Source organism: Labrus bergylta, chromosome 18 (genome assembly GCF_963930695.1).
Source record: "Labrus bergylta chromosome 18, fLabBer1.1, whole genome shotgun sequence".
Classification (NCBI taxonomy): domain Eukaryota; kingdom Metazoa; phylum Chordata; class Actinopteri; order Labriformes; family Labridae; genus Labrus; species Labrus bergylta.
This window is the reverse complement of record NC_089212.1, coordinates 14,652,885-14,671,357: the sequence shown is the minus strand read 5'-3', so window position 1 is coordinate 14,671,357 and position 18,473 is coordinate 14,652,885. Positions and strand designations below refer to the sequence as shown.

Sequence of the window (18,473 nt, the reverse complement as noted above, 5' to 3'; positions counted from 1 at the left end):
AAACTAAATCAAACACAGGCCAATTTGTATACCATCAATATTTTATCCAAAGAGTAAGACACAGATAGAAATCAAAAACTTTATTACAAAAATAAGTTACACTCACCTCCATTTTACAGTATAAAACAATTTATTTGCAGGAATGCAAAAAACGTTGTTGGCCACCAACAATAGTTTAAAACTGCTAACATCTTTTTTTTCAAAAGGTGGTTGTTATGATTTTATTGAGGGAGTTAACTGTATAGAAAACTGGGATTGAAGAGCAGTTTCCTTTATGCTATACCGGGAAATAGAAATTATTCACTGCAGTATCCCTTCTACCACTATGTCTATGATCCCTCAGCATATCATGGCAGCTCTCGTTAGGCACACATGCTCACTGGTTGGGCATTATGGCAATTCAGTCATCCATCAAGATTAATTCAAAAGATCTTCTACATAGTCGTGGTCTTCACAGCTGAGAAGGGATCATTCAAGACTGACATGATTTCAGATGATGTTGAATAAGGTTGTTTTACATTATTCTGTTGTTGGAAAATATGTTGTTTCAATATAAAAACAATCCACTTGAATTTTATAGTGGCACAAAAGGGACACTGCAGGGCTTTATTTTTGTTTTTACTTTTTTTTTTTTTTAATCAAAGGCAGTTGGATGCCTGTGATGTTGAAGCCTTTACAAAAGTAACATTTTATCCGAAAAACTATACAACCAGTAACTACATACTCTGAAGAAGCAAGGCGGCTAATTCAGTTCAAAATAGGATAAAAGCAGGGCTTGTTCAGACTCATCTCATGAGATTGTTTTGCATGCCCAGTTTGACTGTTTGCAGTGTCAGAGCTGCAGCTAAAATGACTATATTACATTAAGTACATCGTTTTTGCGCTACAGCTCTTGTGCATATTTTGTTTGAAAACAAGCCCTGCTTTCATCAATATAGTTTCCCTATTTACAGTACAGGCCGGGTAGTTTAGTCCTCTGTACTGAGGTAGTCAACCAACCCTTTAAAGACAAGTTCTGAAAAGAACCACTTTCCTGGAATGCCTGACTTATCCATGCCAGGTGGGTACACCCTAAAAACCTGCAAATGTTCTCTGTCAAACATCCAGATCATACGATTAAGATTGGACATGGATATTCCGACAATAAAAATTGCGATTAGCACAAAAATATACAATAGCATCAAGCTCCTTTGAGCCACTTCAAACCTAAAAACTTAAAAAGTGCAAATTCTTCAATAATTATTTAAAAATGGCATGTTCAGGGACAGGGAAGGGGGAGATTGTAAGGGCAATACACAGCTCTGTTTATCAGTACTGGGTACAGGGGATCTGGGCAAATAGTCTATGGGGATTTAAAACCCTCCATCATTTTTTTAAGGTGGCAGAAAAGAAAATACAACAGAAATGGGGCGGGGAGGGGATGCTTCTTCTGTAAGGCTGGAATATCATTGGACCTTTTTGTCGCGCTCTTTTTTTTTCTTTTAACATCCATTGCAGCTTACGGTGTAACCCCACACATCAAGTCAGTATCCACTGTGACAGGTCAGGACCGCCCTCTGCCCCGTTTCCCTGCTGGACCAATAAGAGATTAGATACTATTAGTTCAGAAAAAGACAATCCAACAGACACCCACCACCTCCCATCAATCACAGTAATTACAGCTTAATAAGATTCCATTGAAATTTTGATTGAATACAGTATTTTGCCATGAGGGTGGTACTCATCTAGCCTCCTAAAAATATATGTTGTGAATGACCTTTGTCTGCTGGCAAACAAGCTGCTCTGATAGATGACACCTGTCAAGGATAAGATATGAAGCCAATAAGCAGGTGGAACTTTTTTTTGTAGATGCAGCCTTATAATCATTACCAACACCAATTCAAGACAATCCTTACCTGCTCTGTAGTTCATCCTTAACTTCAGTTTTCCCGAACTACAGTCGTTTTAATTTTTCTACGCTTTAATACCTCCTTCATCTGATTTTGTGCTTTGACCCACTGACAGAGAATATGCTTAATTCAACACTCAATTTTGGAGCAGAGCCTAACCAACAAAAAAATGAACCACAGATTTTTTAGTCACCACAGTTCAACTAATCAGATGTTCCCCCCTTTTAAACTAAGAAAAAGAAACAACATATATTTACCTCTGCTTGTTCCAGGGCCTCCTCGCTGGGTGAAGCCCAGCCGGCCCCTTGGTGTGATAGCACCACGGCCCCTGGTCTGACTGGCATTGCCACGGACTCCTCCCCTCCCTCCTCGGCCCCTGCCGGACCCCTGGTAGTCGTCATATCCGTAGTATGGGTCATCGTAGCCTCCCCGGTAGTTGTGGTAGTCGTATCCGTAATAATCATAATAATCTTCATAGCCATAGTAGTCAGGGGGGTAAGAATAACCTCCTCGCCCTCCTCGGCCACGGCCTCTCGTTGGTGGTGGCATGTGGGGAGGCCCATAATAGTAGTATTCATCATACCTGTAGGAAGATTCACAGATTCCACATAAGAATGTTGTTTTGCTTCAGGTAAACATTTTTTAATTTGATTGATTGTGCTTCTCTCTTACATTTGTGTTTTAGCGGCTTGTCTCTGGGCTTTGCGCTCTTTCCGCTTCTGGTCAGGGGGCTTGGCAAAGACAATTTCAATGTGCTCTCCCTCGAGGTCTTTGCCATTGAGATCGGCCAAAGCCTGGAAAATTGATTAGGTCAGTAACAATCAGACAAACTTCCGTTTTTGTGTTTTATAAATGTGATGCATGTCCTTCAAGTCTTTTTTCCCCCATCCATACCTTCACAGCACCATCTCTTTCCTCAAAGTGGATGAAGGCATAGTCTTTCAATTTTTTCACCCGCTCCAGCTTCCCAAACTGACTGAAGGCCTTTTCAAGAATCTCCTCTGTGACAGTGCTCGCTAAGTTCCTCACAAACAGCACCTTGACCTGGTAATGGAAACACAAAGTTAAGAGGTTTTTTTTTTTTCCTCTTCAGAAAAGTTAGCAAACACTTGCAGGAAACAGTTTGATGTCACATATGCGTGTAACAACATTCTATTGAAGACACTTGTGCTTGTATCTTACCTTGGCCATAACCTCTGGGTCAGGGTCCTCAATGGGATCAGCCCACTCCACAGTGACAACGTTTCCCCACACCTTGACCTTGCCGCTCATGAGCCGACGGCGGGCCTGAGCTGCTGTCTTGTGGTCTTCGTACTCCAGGAAGCAGAAGCCCCGATTCTTCTTCTTGTCGTCAGGCTGATGGTACAATATGACATCATTTAGACCCTCTGTCGAGAAGAACAAGGGGAGAGGAAGAGGCAGCAGGTGGTTAACTAGATACATTTCACTATTACATCGACGACATACCAACAGACAAATGACATCCAATCTGCATGAAGGAAAACGACCATTTATAAAACAAATTGAAAAGAATCTGCCTAGTTATAATTCCTTAATTTAAAACATAATTTACTGAGTTTAGTGTCCAGTCAGATCTTAGCGGTAAACCATCATAGCAACGTGAGTCACTCCAGCATAGTAATGAGGTCATCATTTGGACACAAACAGGAGATGCTTCGAACACATCTTTACTAACCATGCTACAACCACGTGTCATTTGTTTAAGGAGGGGTTAAAGGATGTTGCAGACTCACCTGTGACTTTTGCAAATTCTTCAACAATCTGCTCTTTTGTTTTACTCTTGGGGATGGAGCCAACAAACAGTCTATTATTGGCCACAGAGATGCATACGCCAATGTGTTTACCTGGTCGAATTTCATTGTTGTTGCACTGCAAAAGGACGGAGGGTAGTGTAAGTAAGAGAAGAAGAAAAAAAGGCATCAAAGGAAAGTCTTTGGCAACTTGTTGGGTTTTCTTTTTCACAATTAGCATACATGTTTATTTTATCTGTTCATGTTAAATATCCTGACATGGGCTGTATTAGGTAAGTTTGTTTTCTCAACTAAGTCCCGCTACCCAACACACCCGCACTCTTTCTGCTATGATTTGCAGGAGACTAAGCGTACCAATTTGACAGCCTGCTGTGCAGCGTCTTTAGTGCAGAAAGTGACAAAGGCGTAGCCTCTGTTCAGGCCACTGAGAGGATCCATCATCAGGCGGAGGTCCCAGATGGGTCCAGCTTTCTCAAACAGTGGAACCAGCTCATCCTCAAAAAGGTCTCTGGGGATTTTGCCTACGAATATCTGTCAGGCAGAGAAGAAAGAGAAATGTGGTGCATGAGTTCAACTTTATAATCCGATGATTAAGATAGAAACATGGGATAAATGGCATCCAGTTTAAGAGGAATCCAGTCAGCTCTTAGCGGTAAACTATCAGTGTAACCATAGTTACTACAGAGGATATAAAAGTGTCATCATTTGGACCCCATGTGAAACATGAATGCACTTGCAATAATAACTACTGAAAGTTAATTATTCTTGCATCTCTGTGTGTAATGAATGCTAAAAAGGCAACTAGTTTTGTACCTCTGTACCAATGGTGGGCTGAGCCCCTGAGTGGGCGGACTCTGGAGGTGGACCTCCATACTTCCTCTGACCAGTTGTCACATCAAGTGTGTAGCCAGTTCTCTCCAACAAAGCCTGACCAGAAAAAAAAGAGAGAGATGGTTATGGTTTAACAATGATGGATTATACAAACAGCATCTATATAACAATACTCATACACGTCTTTCTTTTTCATTTATTAAGATACAATCACTTTTTTGAACAAAGGACAAGTTCTCACTTTAATTTTGGCTTCATCTGGTCCTTTACTGGTGTCTGACACTTTGGTCCCTTGTTTCTCTCTCTGTCTGAACGTCTTCATCACGCCACAAAGAAAGGCACTTTTGTTCTGGGAAGAAAAAAAAGGGACAAGTCATGTGCAGGAATTCCTGATCAGATCTCAAAAACGTGTATGGATGAATTAAGTTATACATTGACCAATCTGATCTTTTTCTTTAAATGTTGGCAGTCATGTAGGTGCTTTAACACCCGAAGTTTTCCTTTTCAACAACACAGAGTGCAGCTGTATTGAACTCATAGTCTATCCTTGCTCAGCTTTGCAGATGTACAGTGGATAAGAACACTACTGTGGTAGTACAGGGCTGCTGTGTAATTAGTTTACAACTTATATGCTTAGTAGTAAGGTATCTGCCTGTATAGACCCCACTATACATCCACTCGGTATGAAGGCATCAGAAATGAAAAGTGGCGTATCATACCTGAACATGTGAGAGGTCACTGTCCTTAAATTGCAAAAGGACTTGCAGAGCACCTTCCACCTGAAATTCTTTCAGGGCGTCAATCGCTCGATCATCTAAGTCACTGTGTGACACCAAACCTGGAGGAGGGACGACAACAAAAAGACAGAATTTGAGTTATTAGCAGATAACAATGACAAAGTTTTCATAACCAACATAATGATGTTGATGCACAGAAATATAAAGTACATCTGAAAGGATGTAAGTAAGCATGCGAGTAATGTTTCAAACCCAATCTTTTAGGTTGCGAAACAGACAAATAATGATTTCAAAATTATGGAGTAAAGACCGGGAGCTTCCTAATCTGATGAAACTGTATTCAGTAGTCAGGCTGCACTTAACTCTCCAACCAGCACATTTTTGCAGAACTAATCACAACAGATGTGACAGTGCAACTCGATATGCTAGTGCCACTCTATACTGTGGCTGGGAGTTTCTAATGAGACGGTCTGCACTCTGTTCTATGGAGGGGCCATCACCTGTCCCAAGCAGGCGCACACCAGACAGCTGCTGCCATTGTTTCTGCCTCAGCCCCATCTGGCCGAAAATGCAAGACTGGTACTTTTCTAGATCTTACCGACCAAATGAGTCCTAAAATGACCCCCAAGCTCTGGCACTGTAGCCCACCCCATACAAACTGGTAAATATCCGACCACAGAAGAGACACTTTAGCTGTAACTGACATCATACTCAAACCTTTCCATCCCTCTGCAACCCTTTTATGAGTTGCAGAGAAACTTCAAAGAAAATATGGAGAGACTGGACAGGCTCATCAATACACATCCCCGGGAGAGGACAATTCATTTGCCCAGACACCATTGATCATGCAACCATGTCGGGAATGCAAATGCTGCAATCATTTACACATTTTCACACCTGTAATGTGTAATTTTATATTTTGTAGCACTGCAGTACCCATTTTGGTAGGAAACCACAAAAAGTTGCTTCAGGATCCCAATTCCCCCATTCAAAAAGGTGATATTATGACAATACATGCAAGAAATTGATAAAACATAGAAATTTGCATATTTGAATATGCAAGTATAGTCATTGTGCCTTACCTGCTATGAAAATTTCATCTAGTTTTTCAGCAACTTTCTGTGGTAAACCAGCTTCTAATAAAGTCTGGAAGTGCTCAGAATGGGTAACTGCAGCAGAGGTGTCCATTGGTTCTTCTGGACCATTTCCATTAATATGTTCTGTGGCCATGTCTCCAGAAATCTGTGTAAATGCAATGAGCCAAATTAATCCTGGGTCAAGGGCAAGACTTGGCATGTGTTCAGGAGAGTGCAAAGTCTCAGACTTGTAAGGTCAAAAACATTTAACCATTGTAAGATCTTGGAAACAGTGATTTTTGTATTAGGCACAAATTATCTAATTATATCTTGTATTTTTGTAACTTCACCATGTACTTAATTAGTAACCATGGTTGTGTGGGCCGTCTGGAGACTTTTCACTATCCTGACTGTCACTTGAAGCTCTTGGCTTGCATGAAATAGGAGCGAAGAAACCTGTGTATAGGCATTTGACAAATGTTTCAATAGTGTGCTGTGCGCAAGACAGACAATGCACATACCAAATTCCCCACGAAAATCAATTGGATGACATCTCGTAAAAACCGTGAAACTACAGGGTTTGTGTCCATGTGGCAGTTTTTCCTTTCTGGTTTGCTCTAAGCTTAGAAGTTTGTGCAAACGGAGCCAAGTATTGCTAGCTCCCGTATCACAGCCCCGGTTGGTAGTTTCTGTTGCAGAAGTCTGGTCTTCTTTGGGTCTCTAAATTACATGTTAGCTTACCTTCTCCCTGCTGACCACAGCACAGGCTACATAGTCAATACACGTGTTCCAAAAGAGAGTCATCCCCGGTTTCCGTTTTCTGACCCCATGAGCAAGAATGCAGCATTTAGCATTTTGTTTTCAGTCACTTTGGCGGCTGATATTGTGACAGTGGTAAACAATCAAATTGTCACGTTACTGACCCGTACAGCCATAACTTTCCATGTGTACGATCAGACCGAGTGAAAACTTACGAGGAGCATCGACCTAACTGTCCCGAGCATTATTCATCTGAACAGCAAGTGAACAACACCTTTTTTTTCTTCTTCTTTCTTTTGACCTCCTGTTGACTCGGTTAATGATATAAAACAACCTTTATCCCGCTAATCATTTTCATATCGGTTAAAGCACGTGTTGTCTCTGTGGTTAAAAACACGTCTGCAATAGTTAAAACTATCTAATCCGCAAGGCCACATCTAAATGTGATCTCGACTTTGTGAAATTAACTAAAACACAAGACATTTTTTTTTTCTTCCCCCCATTTCAAATCGATGTTAATGATAACATTTAGCGGGGGACTGGCTCGCCACACGTTGAGGCTCGCTAGCTAAGCGGGCTAGTCTGCACAGACATTAAGCTAGCGCAGGGGACCCGTCTTCTGGACAATAACAGGACGCGCTAGAAAAAGCATCGTCTTCTATAAACGCGTGTGTATTAAAGTGTCTCAGAAGGACAAACGAGCATGTCCGCTGCTGAACTAACCACGTTGAATCGCACGTTTTTATTTCCCCCCCGTCAAGTTTACCAGGCGTTTGCCAGCTAGCTCCCGTTAGCACACGATGACAATGAGCATGTCAATTCCATGATCTGTCAAAATAGGCTAGCTTAAGTTAGCATGCTAATTCGAACGGAATTTCAGCGGGGCCATTGTTACAACGTCACTTGTCGGCGTGGACTTCAGCATTCACGAAGTGTAGCTTAAATATTTTAACATGTGTCTACTAGGCCCCAAGTAGCTAAAGGTTTAGCCTGCTGGATGCGTGGTTTGACAACGTGCCGCCATGTAGGAAGAGTCCATTTTCAAAAAGCCGGTCTGGAGAACTCGTTCCCAACCACCACCACCAGTTTCCACATTGTTTGAAACAGCACCGCACGATTCAGACTTTTTTTTTTTTAAGCAAGCAATTAAAGCAACAATCAAATGGACTAATCACAAGCATTCGCCCTACCTGCCGCTGGATCACCAACGCGTATGTTGTGGATTATTTAGGAAGATAAATGTGATATTTAAAAGACAGAAAAAGTGTAAAACTCCCGGCACTGATCCGGCTTCAGTCATTCACTCTTGATGATGTAAAATGGCTGCCACGTTCACGCCTCGAGTTTTGTCTCGTCGATGGGGTTTCTTGGACAGCCCCGCACGGGCTTGCCTTGTATGCATTTTACAGAGGAGCAGCAGGTCAACCACAGCATCCATCATAATTACTACAGTGAGTAATTTTTTTTTTTTTTTACGACAACAGGGCCGTTCATTTGACGGATATGATTGTAAGTAAAAATGGGTACATTACTAGAACTTAGTCACATGGCATAACATTTTGGGATAACAACCTAGAGCTGAACCTTGGTTATAAAAAAATATATATAAGTTAATAATATCACGAAATTATAAACGATAAATGCATGACATAACTTTTAATTGACTCGGAAACAAACATCAATGATAAGATAAGAGTAATTTAAAAGTCACTAGTCTAGTCTTGGACCAAATATTATCAACAGCAAGTACATATATACATATTCTTTAATGAAAAACTGCATGCCTACAGTAAACTAACACTTGTACGATGCACCATTTCTGCAGAGTGCCTGACTGGGAGAGGTGAGGTAGGTCCCACTTTTCACCACACTGTGTCACCATTTTCATAGATTTAACACTCCTCTGCCACATGAACAAAGGAATATATCGAGAGAGTGTAAAAAAAACAAAAAAAACAAGAGAGGTTTGTTGTTTGATGACCAATCATAGTAAGTTAAACAATGGTTATTGGAATAGTTTGTACTGCTAAAGAGTTCAAAACCTTTTTATAATTTTCTTTCTGCAACATTAGTAGCATACAGGAAAGAAATGTTGACTTTGTCATCATGCCTGTGCACTACAAACTTGACCATAGTCAGATGATGTAGTGTCTGTGTTTGTAGAAATGCCCTCAACATTTGTCTTTGTGTCAGTCTATGTCTGTGTTGCATGTTTGCTTTCTTTCACACTGCTTGGGGCTGGGGAACACAATTTTCGTCATTTATTCATGCAGATAAAGTGGAAAATAAATAAACGGAATCTTGAATCGTGAACATTTTGCTGTTCTACATTTTGAGCCAGTTACCAAAAAGTCTAACATCAATTTTTGGAAGAATATTATTATAACAGACTCCTATGTCTGGGTTCAAATATTTGGACACATTTGGGAAAAAAAGCTGTTTTGTAATTATTATTGAAAAGTGCCTGAGTTGATTCTAGATAATATGATTTAAAGTAGGCAAAACATGACATACAAACCAGAATATGAGTTTAAGATTGGTTTATCTGCTATCCTCATCACAGCTGGATGAATGATGGGTCCTAATGTCCCACTCATGGCTGAAATCATTCAACTTTAGCTGCTACAACAATCCTCCACAGGTAGCCTACAGAGCGGCTGGACTGCGATGGCTGGAAGATTTTGAGGAATTACTTACACAGCTGTTCAGGAGTAGAGTGACAGGTGGATTCCCTATAGCTCTCTGTCTCGAGCTGTAAAAATGTTGGAGAAAGAACCAAAGATGGGTCACAAGAAGGTTTTATCAGGGAAAAGTAGGCTATGGACAAATCAACAAAGTTCTGAAAAATAAATGTGAAGGGCAAAGTGCAATGTAGTCATAAAGAAAGACAAAATCAGAGGTAAATGTTTTAAATATTACACAGAGACAGAAATTAAGACAAATGTGTTCAGCCTAAAAAGATCCCTTGTCCATTGTGTCTTTGTTCTCTAGCGATAAAGCCAACAATAAAAACTCTTTTGATTTAAAGGAAGTACTTTATTAAGTTTGAATGCTTATGCCTGAAGGCTCCTCTTACCTTCAAGGTGACTGGCAGATTCCACTTTTTGGTCTACTTTTTTTTTCTTTTCTTTAGTTAACTGTTTATTTATTTTCTGTGCATCTTCTACTCTTGAACTTTTATTTCCATTGTTTTGGAAACTATGAGGTCTATTGGTTGTACCAGGAGGGTTGATTACAAGGAGAAGTGATATTGGGTTTTTGAATGATTCAGAAAAAGAAACAGAAGAATGTTGACGGGATCTTAAAGTTTGGAACTTATTGCTTCAGAAAAAAGTACAGTGAAATAGAAAAAAAGATGACTGGCACATTTGATATTGCATTAATTATCATGTCCTATAATATTATTTAACAACTGATTCAGAAACTTTTCTATTGAGACTTGAGACTGAAATGCAGCATGCTATGAAACGGGAAAAGAAAAGTCCCAAATTATTCAGTTATAGCAAAATCTCTGTTAGCTCTGTGTGTCATTTGGCATCTTGAACTGCTAGAATGAAAAAGAACAACTATTTCACTATGATTTAAAAGAACAAAGATTTAGCCCTTCAGGTGATTTTGTTTTCGTGGTGGGGCGTGTTTTTTTTGTTATTATAAAAGACATGAATGGAACAACTGTTTCTATTGGTTTGTCCAGGATCTACTGTAAATGTCCAAAAATGTACGTTAAGGGATAATGATTATTAGGATTCTTAGTTAAAAAGCAGCACACTTAAGTGTTCAGGTCTGATTGGTGGTTTCGACACACACAAATAAAGAGATTCTCAGTCCTTCAACTTCATCTTTTATACACATTGGATACTTCTCGAACTGATGTGAGGTGTGTTGTTTTTCTTTAATGACACTAATATAACCTTCTCATCAATAACCATCTGTTTGTTTGTGTCAGACAACGCCTGCTTCCATTTCCTCCCCTCACTGTAACGTGAACACCGCGAACTCCTGAGTGAGACGAGGCTCATAACGGTTCCTGTATTTAGAGAGCTCTCATGCCACCGTGTGGAGAGAGTGCCGCTGTGTACCCAGCAACAAAGCAAGGTGATCTGCCATGTGGACATCACGCTGTTTATCACCCTCTGTGTTTGAATATTCATTTTTTATTTTTTCAATGTTAAATAACTAAAACACATTTTATATCCATTTGAAATGATTTGGATTTATTCTAAAGCAGAAATTAACGAATTACAATATAATTTAATTTATACACAAATGTCCTCCCATTGAGACGTTCAGCTGTTCAAAATCTTTAATACGATGACCAAGAGTTCTAATCATTTTTGTCTTTATTAGATCACAATGTGCCATGGGAGTCAGGGAGTCATTTCGTAAGGCTGTGGCTCAGTTGGTAGAGTTGTCGTTCCGGTCGAGGGTTCGATCCCCTGCAGCCACATGTCCGATGTGTCCTTGGGCAAGACCCTTAACCCCCGAATTGCTCCCGCTGCCTCATGGGCGGCATTTGAATGTATGAATGGAATTAGTGACTTCTGATGGACTCTCTGCATATCAGCCTCTACCGTGTGAACGGGTAAGTGTAACCTGTGGTGAGTGTTCTTACTTTGAGTAGTAAGCAGACTAGAAAAGCACTATAAGCTCAAGTCCATTGATCATTAACATCCACGTAGTGTACCATGCAATATTTAGCTGCTTAATAACCTCTGATCATACAGTATGGACTTGACCCTCTGCACTTTATTGAACTTGCTACTGAAATCCCTCGTGTAATCATGTGATGCTTAAAATGACGTATTCTATTTTTTTTAATGGTTTTGTTTTAATGTGCTTAAAATGAAGGTTTTGTTACTGGTATTGTTTTTTTATGGTGTACAGTAAGGCAAATTCGCTTGGGGCAATAAAGGGTTTCATTCAGTCATTCGAGTCGCACTCTTCTTATGCTATACCTCATTATTCATATTGTTTACCATCCTACCTACTGTATTTCATATTGATTTATGTTATATAAACTGTAATTTAACTTTTTATTTGTACATTCTTTAACTTCTACATTGAATATTCCAGATCAAACCGCATTAAATACTTCATTATTCTGTACTGCTCTACATGTATGTTTTAACAGATCATCATCTTATCTCTCACTTCCTCTTAATGCACCTTTTACTATAATAAACCTAATACCTCATATCAAACTGTATGTCATTCGTCTTCACTGCTGTTTCCACAACTAGCTGCCAAATAATCATACCTGGTCACTTTAATTTACCAAGGCAAGGCAAGTTTATTTATATAGCACATTTCAACAACAAGGCAATTCAAAGTGCGTCACACAAGACAAAAGCATCATGACAGAGGAAAGAAAAGAAACATTAAAATAGAAAATTAAAAAATCACTGAAATTATTAAATCTAAATATTTGTTCAAATAAAAATAATTCAAATGAAATTAATGGAAATAAATAAAGTAAAAATATGAAAAGAGTTAAGGTTACAGTGCAGAGTTAAAGTTTAAAATCGTATTAAAATTGTTTAATGAAAGGCAGCTGTAAACAGGTGTGTCTTCAACCTCAATTTAAAAGAGCTGAGAGTTTCAGCAGACCTGCAGTTTTCTGGGAGTTTGTTCCAGATATAGGGAGCATAGAAACTGAACGCATCTTCTCCATGTTTGGTTCTGACTCTGGGGACAGAGAGCAGACCTGTCCCAGACGACCTGAGCGGCCTGGATAGTTCGTAATCAGGAGGTCACTAATGTATTTTGGCCCTAAACCATTCAGCGCTTTATAAACCAGCAGCAGGATTTTAAAATCTATTCTCTGACAGACTGGGAGCCAGTGTGAAGACCTCAGAACTGGGCTGATGTGATCCATTTTCTTGGTCTTGGTGAGGACTCTAGGAGCAGCATTCTGGATCAGTTGCATTTGTCTGACTGATTTTTTTGAGGCAGACTTGTAAATACATTGTTACAGTAATCAAGACGACTGAAGATAAAAGTATGGACAAGTTTATCCAAGTCCTGCTGGTCCTCCAAGTTTTTCTAAGTCCTCTGATTCTTGATATGTTGTTCAGGTGATAGTAGGCTGGTTCTGTAATTGTCTTAATGTGGCTTTCAGAATTGAGATTTCTTTCCTGGTCTGTGGTTTTCAGTCTTACTGACTGAAGCTGCGTGCTGACTCTTAATCGCTCCTCCTTTGCTCCAAAAACAACAACCTCAGTTTTGTCTTTGTTTAGCTGGAGAAAATCTTTGCACATCCAATCATTGATTTGTTCTATGCATTTACCCAGTGCTTTTATGAGACCGTGGTCGCCTGGCAACATTGTAATATACATTTGTGTGTTGTCTGCGTAGTTATGACAACTTATTTTATTGTTTTTTATAATCTGAGCTAGTGGGAGCATGTAGACGTTAAACAGAAGAGGCCCCAGGATGGAACCTTAGGGAACTCCACAAGTAATTTCTGTTTGCTCAGATTTGAAGTCACCTATAGACACGAAGAAGTCCCTGTCCTTTAAGTAAGATTCAAACCAGTTTAAAGTTGTGCCAGAAACTCCCACCAAGTTTTCCAGTCGGTCGAGTAATATATTGTGGTCAACTGTGTCAAACGCAGCACTGAGATCAAGTAAAACTAAGACTGAGGTTCTGCCACTGTCTGTGTTTAAACGGATGTCATTAAACACTTTAACCAGAGCTGTCTCAGTGCTGTGATTTTGTCTAAAACCTGACTGGAAGACATCGAAACAGTCGCTCAATGTCAAGAAGTTATTTAACTGTTGAAAAACAGCTTTTTCTATTATTTTACTTAAAAAAGCAAGATTTGATATAGGCCTGTAATTGTTCATTATTGACTTGTCTAGATTGTTCTTTTTTAATAGTGGCTTGATGACTGCTGTCTTCAGGGCCTGTGGGAAGACACCTGAGAGAAGAGACACGTTTACAATTCTAACATCTGGAGCCATGACTTGGGGAAACTTTTTTTTAAAACCTGTTTGCAGAATATCAACAGCAGGAGGAGGAATTTATTTGTTGTATAATGTCCTCCAGGTTTTTAAGGTTGATTTGATTAAATTGTGTCATGGTGCTTAAGTTGGTTTTAAATGGACACAGCACATATCCTGCTCCTGATGTTGAGTTACTGACAGTTTGTCTAATTTTCTGGAAGAAGGTGGAAAATGTATTACAGGCCCTGGTAGAATGAAATTCAGATGCTATTGACACAGGAGGGTTTGTTAGCCTGTCCACAGTAGCAAACAGGGCACAATCATTATTATTGTTTCTGGTGATGATGTTAGAGAAGAAAGATTGCCTTGCATTCCTCAGTTGTGAATTATAAACGTGAAGTTTCTATGTAGGTTGTAATGAATCTGGAGATTAGTTTTACGCCACCTGCGTTCAGCTTTTGGACAATCTCTTTTTCCGTTTCTTACCAGTGTCGAATTTCTCCATGGAGATTTTTTCTTACCAGAGACAACCTTCACCTTAATGGGAGCAATGGAATCAATAACATTTGTGATTTTAGAATTGAAGTTATCCACGTAGAGCAGCTTGGCCTTCAGCCAACAGAGCCGCTCAGCTTCACTGTGTCGCCTGTGCTCTCTCCGCTACAGAAACAGGGACAATGTTTACCCAGCAGAGCCCCCTGACAACATATCTGACTCGTGTTTCTTCAAGCATGACCATGTAGACTACACAGTTTACTCCAGACCTGGGGCTTTCTTTACTTCCGTAGTTCAACATCTCACAACATCTGAAACTCAGCATCACTCTCTAACTCACTCATCACTCATCATTCAGCTCTATAATGGTTTCAATCAGTTATTTTAGTCACTGCTGCAAAAAGCCACAGCTGATCTTATTTACAAATCACAACCAAATAAGCATGAGGTCTTATGAGGTGTGATAAAACTTCTTATCCTTTTTTAAAGATACTATTTGAGCCATTTTATGCATTTATTGATAAGATAGAGATTGAAAGGAGATAATAGGGGAGAGTTTGGATACAGCCTGATGAACCAAATGTAGATGCTCTGAACCCAGAACAGTTGCAAGGACAAAATGTGTGATTTGACATTGCAAAATGTCAAATCACAACGGAAGTGCTAGATGATGAGTGATGAGATAAAATTGGAGCAGATATCAAACAATATGAGGAGAAAAAACAGGAAGAGAATAAAGAAAAATACAAGTTTAGTTTGATGGTTGATAATCACTTTAAACAATTCATATTTGCGATCATGTTTTGATACTTTAAATGTTGTTTTGAAAAAGCATAATTAAGCCAGTTTACTCAATATTACCATCAGAGGACATTTTGTCTTATGTCAATAAATTACATGTTTCATAGCCTAAATAATAGCACACAATCCAGGAGCCATGATTAGCACTACTTGTATGGTTTACAATGCCAACGTTTTGAGAAGTAAAAATGTATTAAAAGCATAAAAAAAGGCTTTAAATATTCCGTTGTTTTAAAATCTATTCATCCACAGGGTTGAATTTCAAGTCTTAGGCCGAGGATTTATCACCAGCACAACCAAGGACACAGGACGTGGGCTTAAGTAAACAGGCAGACGAAGTACAAACTGCATTCATATTCATCCTTGACATTTGGGCTGTTTGTGGGCGGACAGATGACAACTATCAAACATGTCTGCATTTATTGATAACTTCTTCCATCGATTCAGCCAATGATGCCTTAATGTACAGTTAGCTTTTATGTCGAAATACGGGTTAAGAGAATAAACCCCAATTACGTGTTTTGATTTTGTAATAATGTAGAGTCCGATTTACTGTAAAAAATTATGTTTGTTTAAGAAATATGTTGTTTATAAAGCTAACATGACAAATCACAGCATCCCAGTAAAGAACTCAAAGGCATGATGAATTTAAAAAAAAGTGTTAAAAAGTGTTATAAGACTTGATAAAAATATGTACAGTATCCAACATTTAACTGCATTTATTTATAATGTATTTCATTATGAAAAGTGGTGTTTCTTTTGTTTAATTTAATGATTTAAACCTATTGATATTTCAAAATAAAAGGAACCATCACAACTTTCCCACAGAACAAAAAAGTCCAAAATATGAAATGTAACCATAGAACAGAACAGTTTGATTGTTTTGTCTGAGGGGAAACAGTCAAGAAATAAAATATCAAGGGATCAATACTAGATTTTTTGTTAACTTAATTGCATTTTATTTGTAAAGGCACCATGTAGAACAGGGATCATCAACTTGCGGCCAGCGGCTACTTAATCACAATGTGAAAAATAACCTATTGACCCTCTCTTTGCTGTGACATGACAAATAATAATAATAACAATAACCTCCAGTTACTAAGTAACAGAAATCCAGGGATTAAAGCAGCATCCATAGTCAGGATGGAAGGATGATTGAAGTATGTTTCCACCGTTTGTTCTTACTGTTTTGTGCTTTGAAGGGATTACGGGAAAGGTTGCAAAGTGGCCAGTGAGTCAGTGAGATCGTTGATAAGGTTGATAGGTTTCACTTACTCCAGGAAGGGGTCACAGTCTGCCTGCAGCACACGAGGTATAAAATCCACCGGCAGGGAAGCAGAATTCATCAGTAAAAAGCCACCCTGCACAGAGAAAGAGAAGACAGAAAACATTTTCTGAACATGGTAACATTCTCTATCTCTATCTTGCTGCATGATTATGATTCGACGGATGTTTGATTGACGGTTATCTCTTTGTCTCTGCGTTATCAGGTGACTGCTTCAACTATGATGGGTTCAGTGAAATCCTCCGGACTCTGTCTACTTCTGATGTCTTTCCTTCTTTACGTAGCTGATTCTTACCCCAACAATGACCTATCAAACAGTAAGATTTGATCATACTGACTCTGCATCCCAAGCTGTCCATGATGGGTACTATCTGATTCTAAATGTAATACTTGTGTGATCTCTTCTTCAGTGGGCTGTGAGGAGTGCACGCTTAGGAGGAACAATGTTTTCTCCTCTACTCGTCCCCTCTATCAGTGCATGGGCTGCTGCTTCTCCAGAGCGTACCCAACACCTCTCGGGACCATGAAGACGATGTTGGTCCCGAAGAATATCACCTCAGAGGCAACGTGCTGTGTGGCCAAGGACAGCTATGATGTAAGGATGCACACAAAAGACAAGTCTCGAAAAACGTATCTATAAATAGCATATCTATTTAAACTCAAGTCAGTCTAAAGTAAATCTTTTACTACATACTCGGTCAAAGTCTGGCTGGACACTCTTCTCTCTACCAGTGTTTTCGGTCTGACACTTTAATTTTAAAGGATAAAAAGGAGGAAACACATCTTTGAACTTAAAATAAAAATAAAATAATTGAATTGAATTGTATTGAAACACAAACTTGCAAGTTCAGTAAAATATTTCCAAATGTACCCACTGTGAAAGTATAACATATAAATTATGTTTTTTTTAAGGTTACTTTTGGGGCTTATTGGACTTTAATTGATATGACAGCTTGAGAGAGACGGGACATGTGGAGAGAGAGAGAGAGAGTTCGGGTTGACATACACCAAATAGCATCAGAACCAGGAGTCCAACTCGCACCCAGTGCATCGTGATCCGTATCCTCTGTACATGAGGCCTGCTTTATTTTTGGACATTTATTTAAGATCAGATAAGTTGAAAGAAGTCTCTACTTAGATATCTATGAGTTGTGGTCATTGAAAAGTGCCATTTCTGGGGCCCCAGATGACCTAGCGCTTAGGCCATGAGCCCCACGTACAGAGAGCACAGTCATCAATGCGTGCAGCCAGGGTTCGACTCCGACCCTCGGCTCTTTCCATGAATGTTGTTCCCACCTCTCTCCCCTATTCCCTTCTCTGTCCACTGTTCCTCAAATAAAGGCATAAAAGCCCCAAATAAAAGGGAAAGGATTCTGCTGAAACTTCTACAATAGTTAAGACTCCCAGCCTCTGTCCTTTGATGGATGTCTACCCTTTCTCTCCTCACCACATTTCCTGTCTCTCATACGCTGTCCTATCAATAAAGGCAAAAGAGACTGCTTAAAGTGAACTTTCACAAATCAATGAGACTTTTTCATACCGTTGTCACTCTGCTTTCTTCCTCATCTGTTCCTCTTTCAGACCGAGGTGTTTGGCATAAAGGTGAGAAACCACACAGAATGCCACTGCAGCACCTGCTACTTCCATAAGATATGACAGATGGGAAGCGGAGACAACCCTGCAAGCACTCAGCTCGGCAACAAATGATGCTTCTGTTCACGTACACATGCTAGTCTCTGTTTTCAAATGTAAACTCTTGTGTTGGCAAGTGTCTGTGATTTGTATTTATTAGCCCACATTTTTGCATGGATAGATGTGTTTAAAATAATGTAGATTGAAAAGCAATAAAATCTCACCCAGATTTTCCAGTTTCATTCATGTGTC

The 18,473-nt window shown here is 39.4% G+C and overlaps 2 protein-coding genes across 9 annotated transcripts; one reads left to right on the top strand and one right to left on the bottom strand.

The window, feature by feature from the left end:
- Positions 1-65: 65 nt before the first annotated feature.
- Positions 66-8,413, bottom strand: LOC109989073 (heterogeneous nuclear ribonucleoprotein Q). Of its 7 annotated transcripts, none has more exons than XM_020640686.3 (13): positions 8,255-8,413; positions 6,312-6,471; positions 5,212-5,330; positions 4,734-4,841; positions 4,475-4,588; positions 4,016-4,192; positions 3,644-3,779; positions 3,072-3,277; positions 2,784-2,933; positions 2,562-2,683; positions 2,147-2,472; positions 1,757-1,796; positions 66-1,572 (listed from the first exon to the last, which is right to left on the bottom strand). In XM_020640686.3, the coding sequence occupies exons 2-13, from the start codon at positions 6,457-6,459 to the stop codon at positions 1,524-1,526; spliced, it is 1,695 nt and encodes a 564-aa protein (XP_020496342.2). In that variant the 5' UTR covers positions 6,460-6,471; positions 8,255-8,413; the 3' UTR covers positions 66-1,523. The 7 variants fall into 7 exon arrangements, with proteins under 7 accessions (XP_020496342.2, XP_029134477.2, XP_029134475.2 ...); XM_029278644.2 differs by lacking the exon at positions 8,255-8,413 and adding an exon at positions 6,827-8,147 and having other exon boundaries at positions 66-1,569; XM_029278642.2 differs by lacking the exon at positions 8,255-8,413 and adding an exon at positions 6,827-8,146.
- Positions 8,414-11,023: 2,610 nt separating this feature from the next.
- Positions 11,024-18,450, top strand: cga (glycoprotein hormones, alpha polypeptide). Of its 2 annotated transcripts, XM_065947774.1 has the most exons (5): positions 11,024-11,159; positions 11,412-11,646; positions 16,795-16,906; positions 17,000-17,184; positions 18,171-18,450. In XM_065947774.1, the coding sequence occupies exons 2-5, from the start codon at positions 11,590-11,592 to the stop codon at positions 18,243-18,245; spliced, it is 429 nt and encodes a 142-aa protein (XP_065803846.1). In that variant the 5' UTR covers positions 11,024-11,159; positions 11,412-11,589; the 3' UTR covers positions 18,246-18,450. The 2 variants fall into 2 exon arrangements, with proteins under 2 accessions (XP_065803846.1, XP_020496348.1); XM_020640692.3 differs by lacking the exons at positions 11,024-11,159; positions 11,412-11,646 and adding an exon at positions 16,550-16,707.
- Positions 18,451-18,473: the final 23 nt, after the last annotated feature.

Coding starts and splice junctions, on each gene's coding strand:
- LOC109989073 (XM_029278642.2), bottom strand. CDS start 6,895: ATGGACACAAACCCTGTAGTTTCACGGTTTTTACGAGATGTCATCCAA. Junction 2,473..2,561: donor CAAGCCGCTAAAACACAAAT/GTAAGAGAGAAG, acceptor ATCTTCCTACAG/GTATGATGAATACTACTATT. Junction 1,797..2,146: donor AGGCCCTGGAACAAGCAGAG/GTAAATATATGT, acceptor TATCCTTGACAG/GTGTCATCTATCAGAGCAGC.
- cga (XM_065947774.1), top strand. CDS start 11,590: ATGGAATTAGTGACTTCTGATGGACTCTCTGCATATCAGCCTCTACCG. Junction 11,647..16,794: donor AGCCTCTACCGTGTGAACGG/GTAAGTGTAACC, acceptor CTGCGTTATCAG/GTGACTGCTTCAACTATGAT. Junction 16,907..16,999: donor CAACAATGACCTATCAAACA/GTAAGATTTGAT, acceptor TCTCTTCTTCAG/TGGGCTGTGAGGAGTGCACG.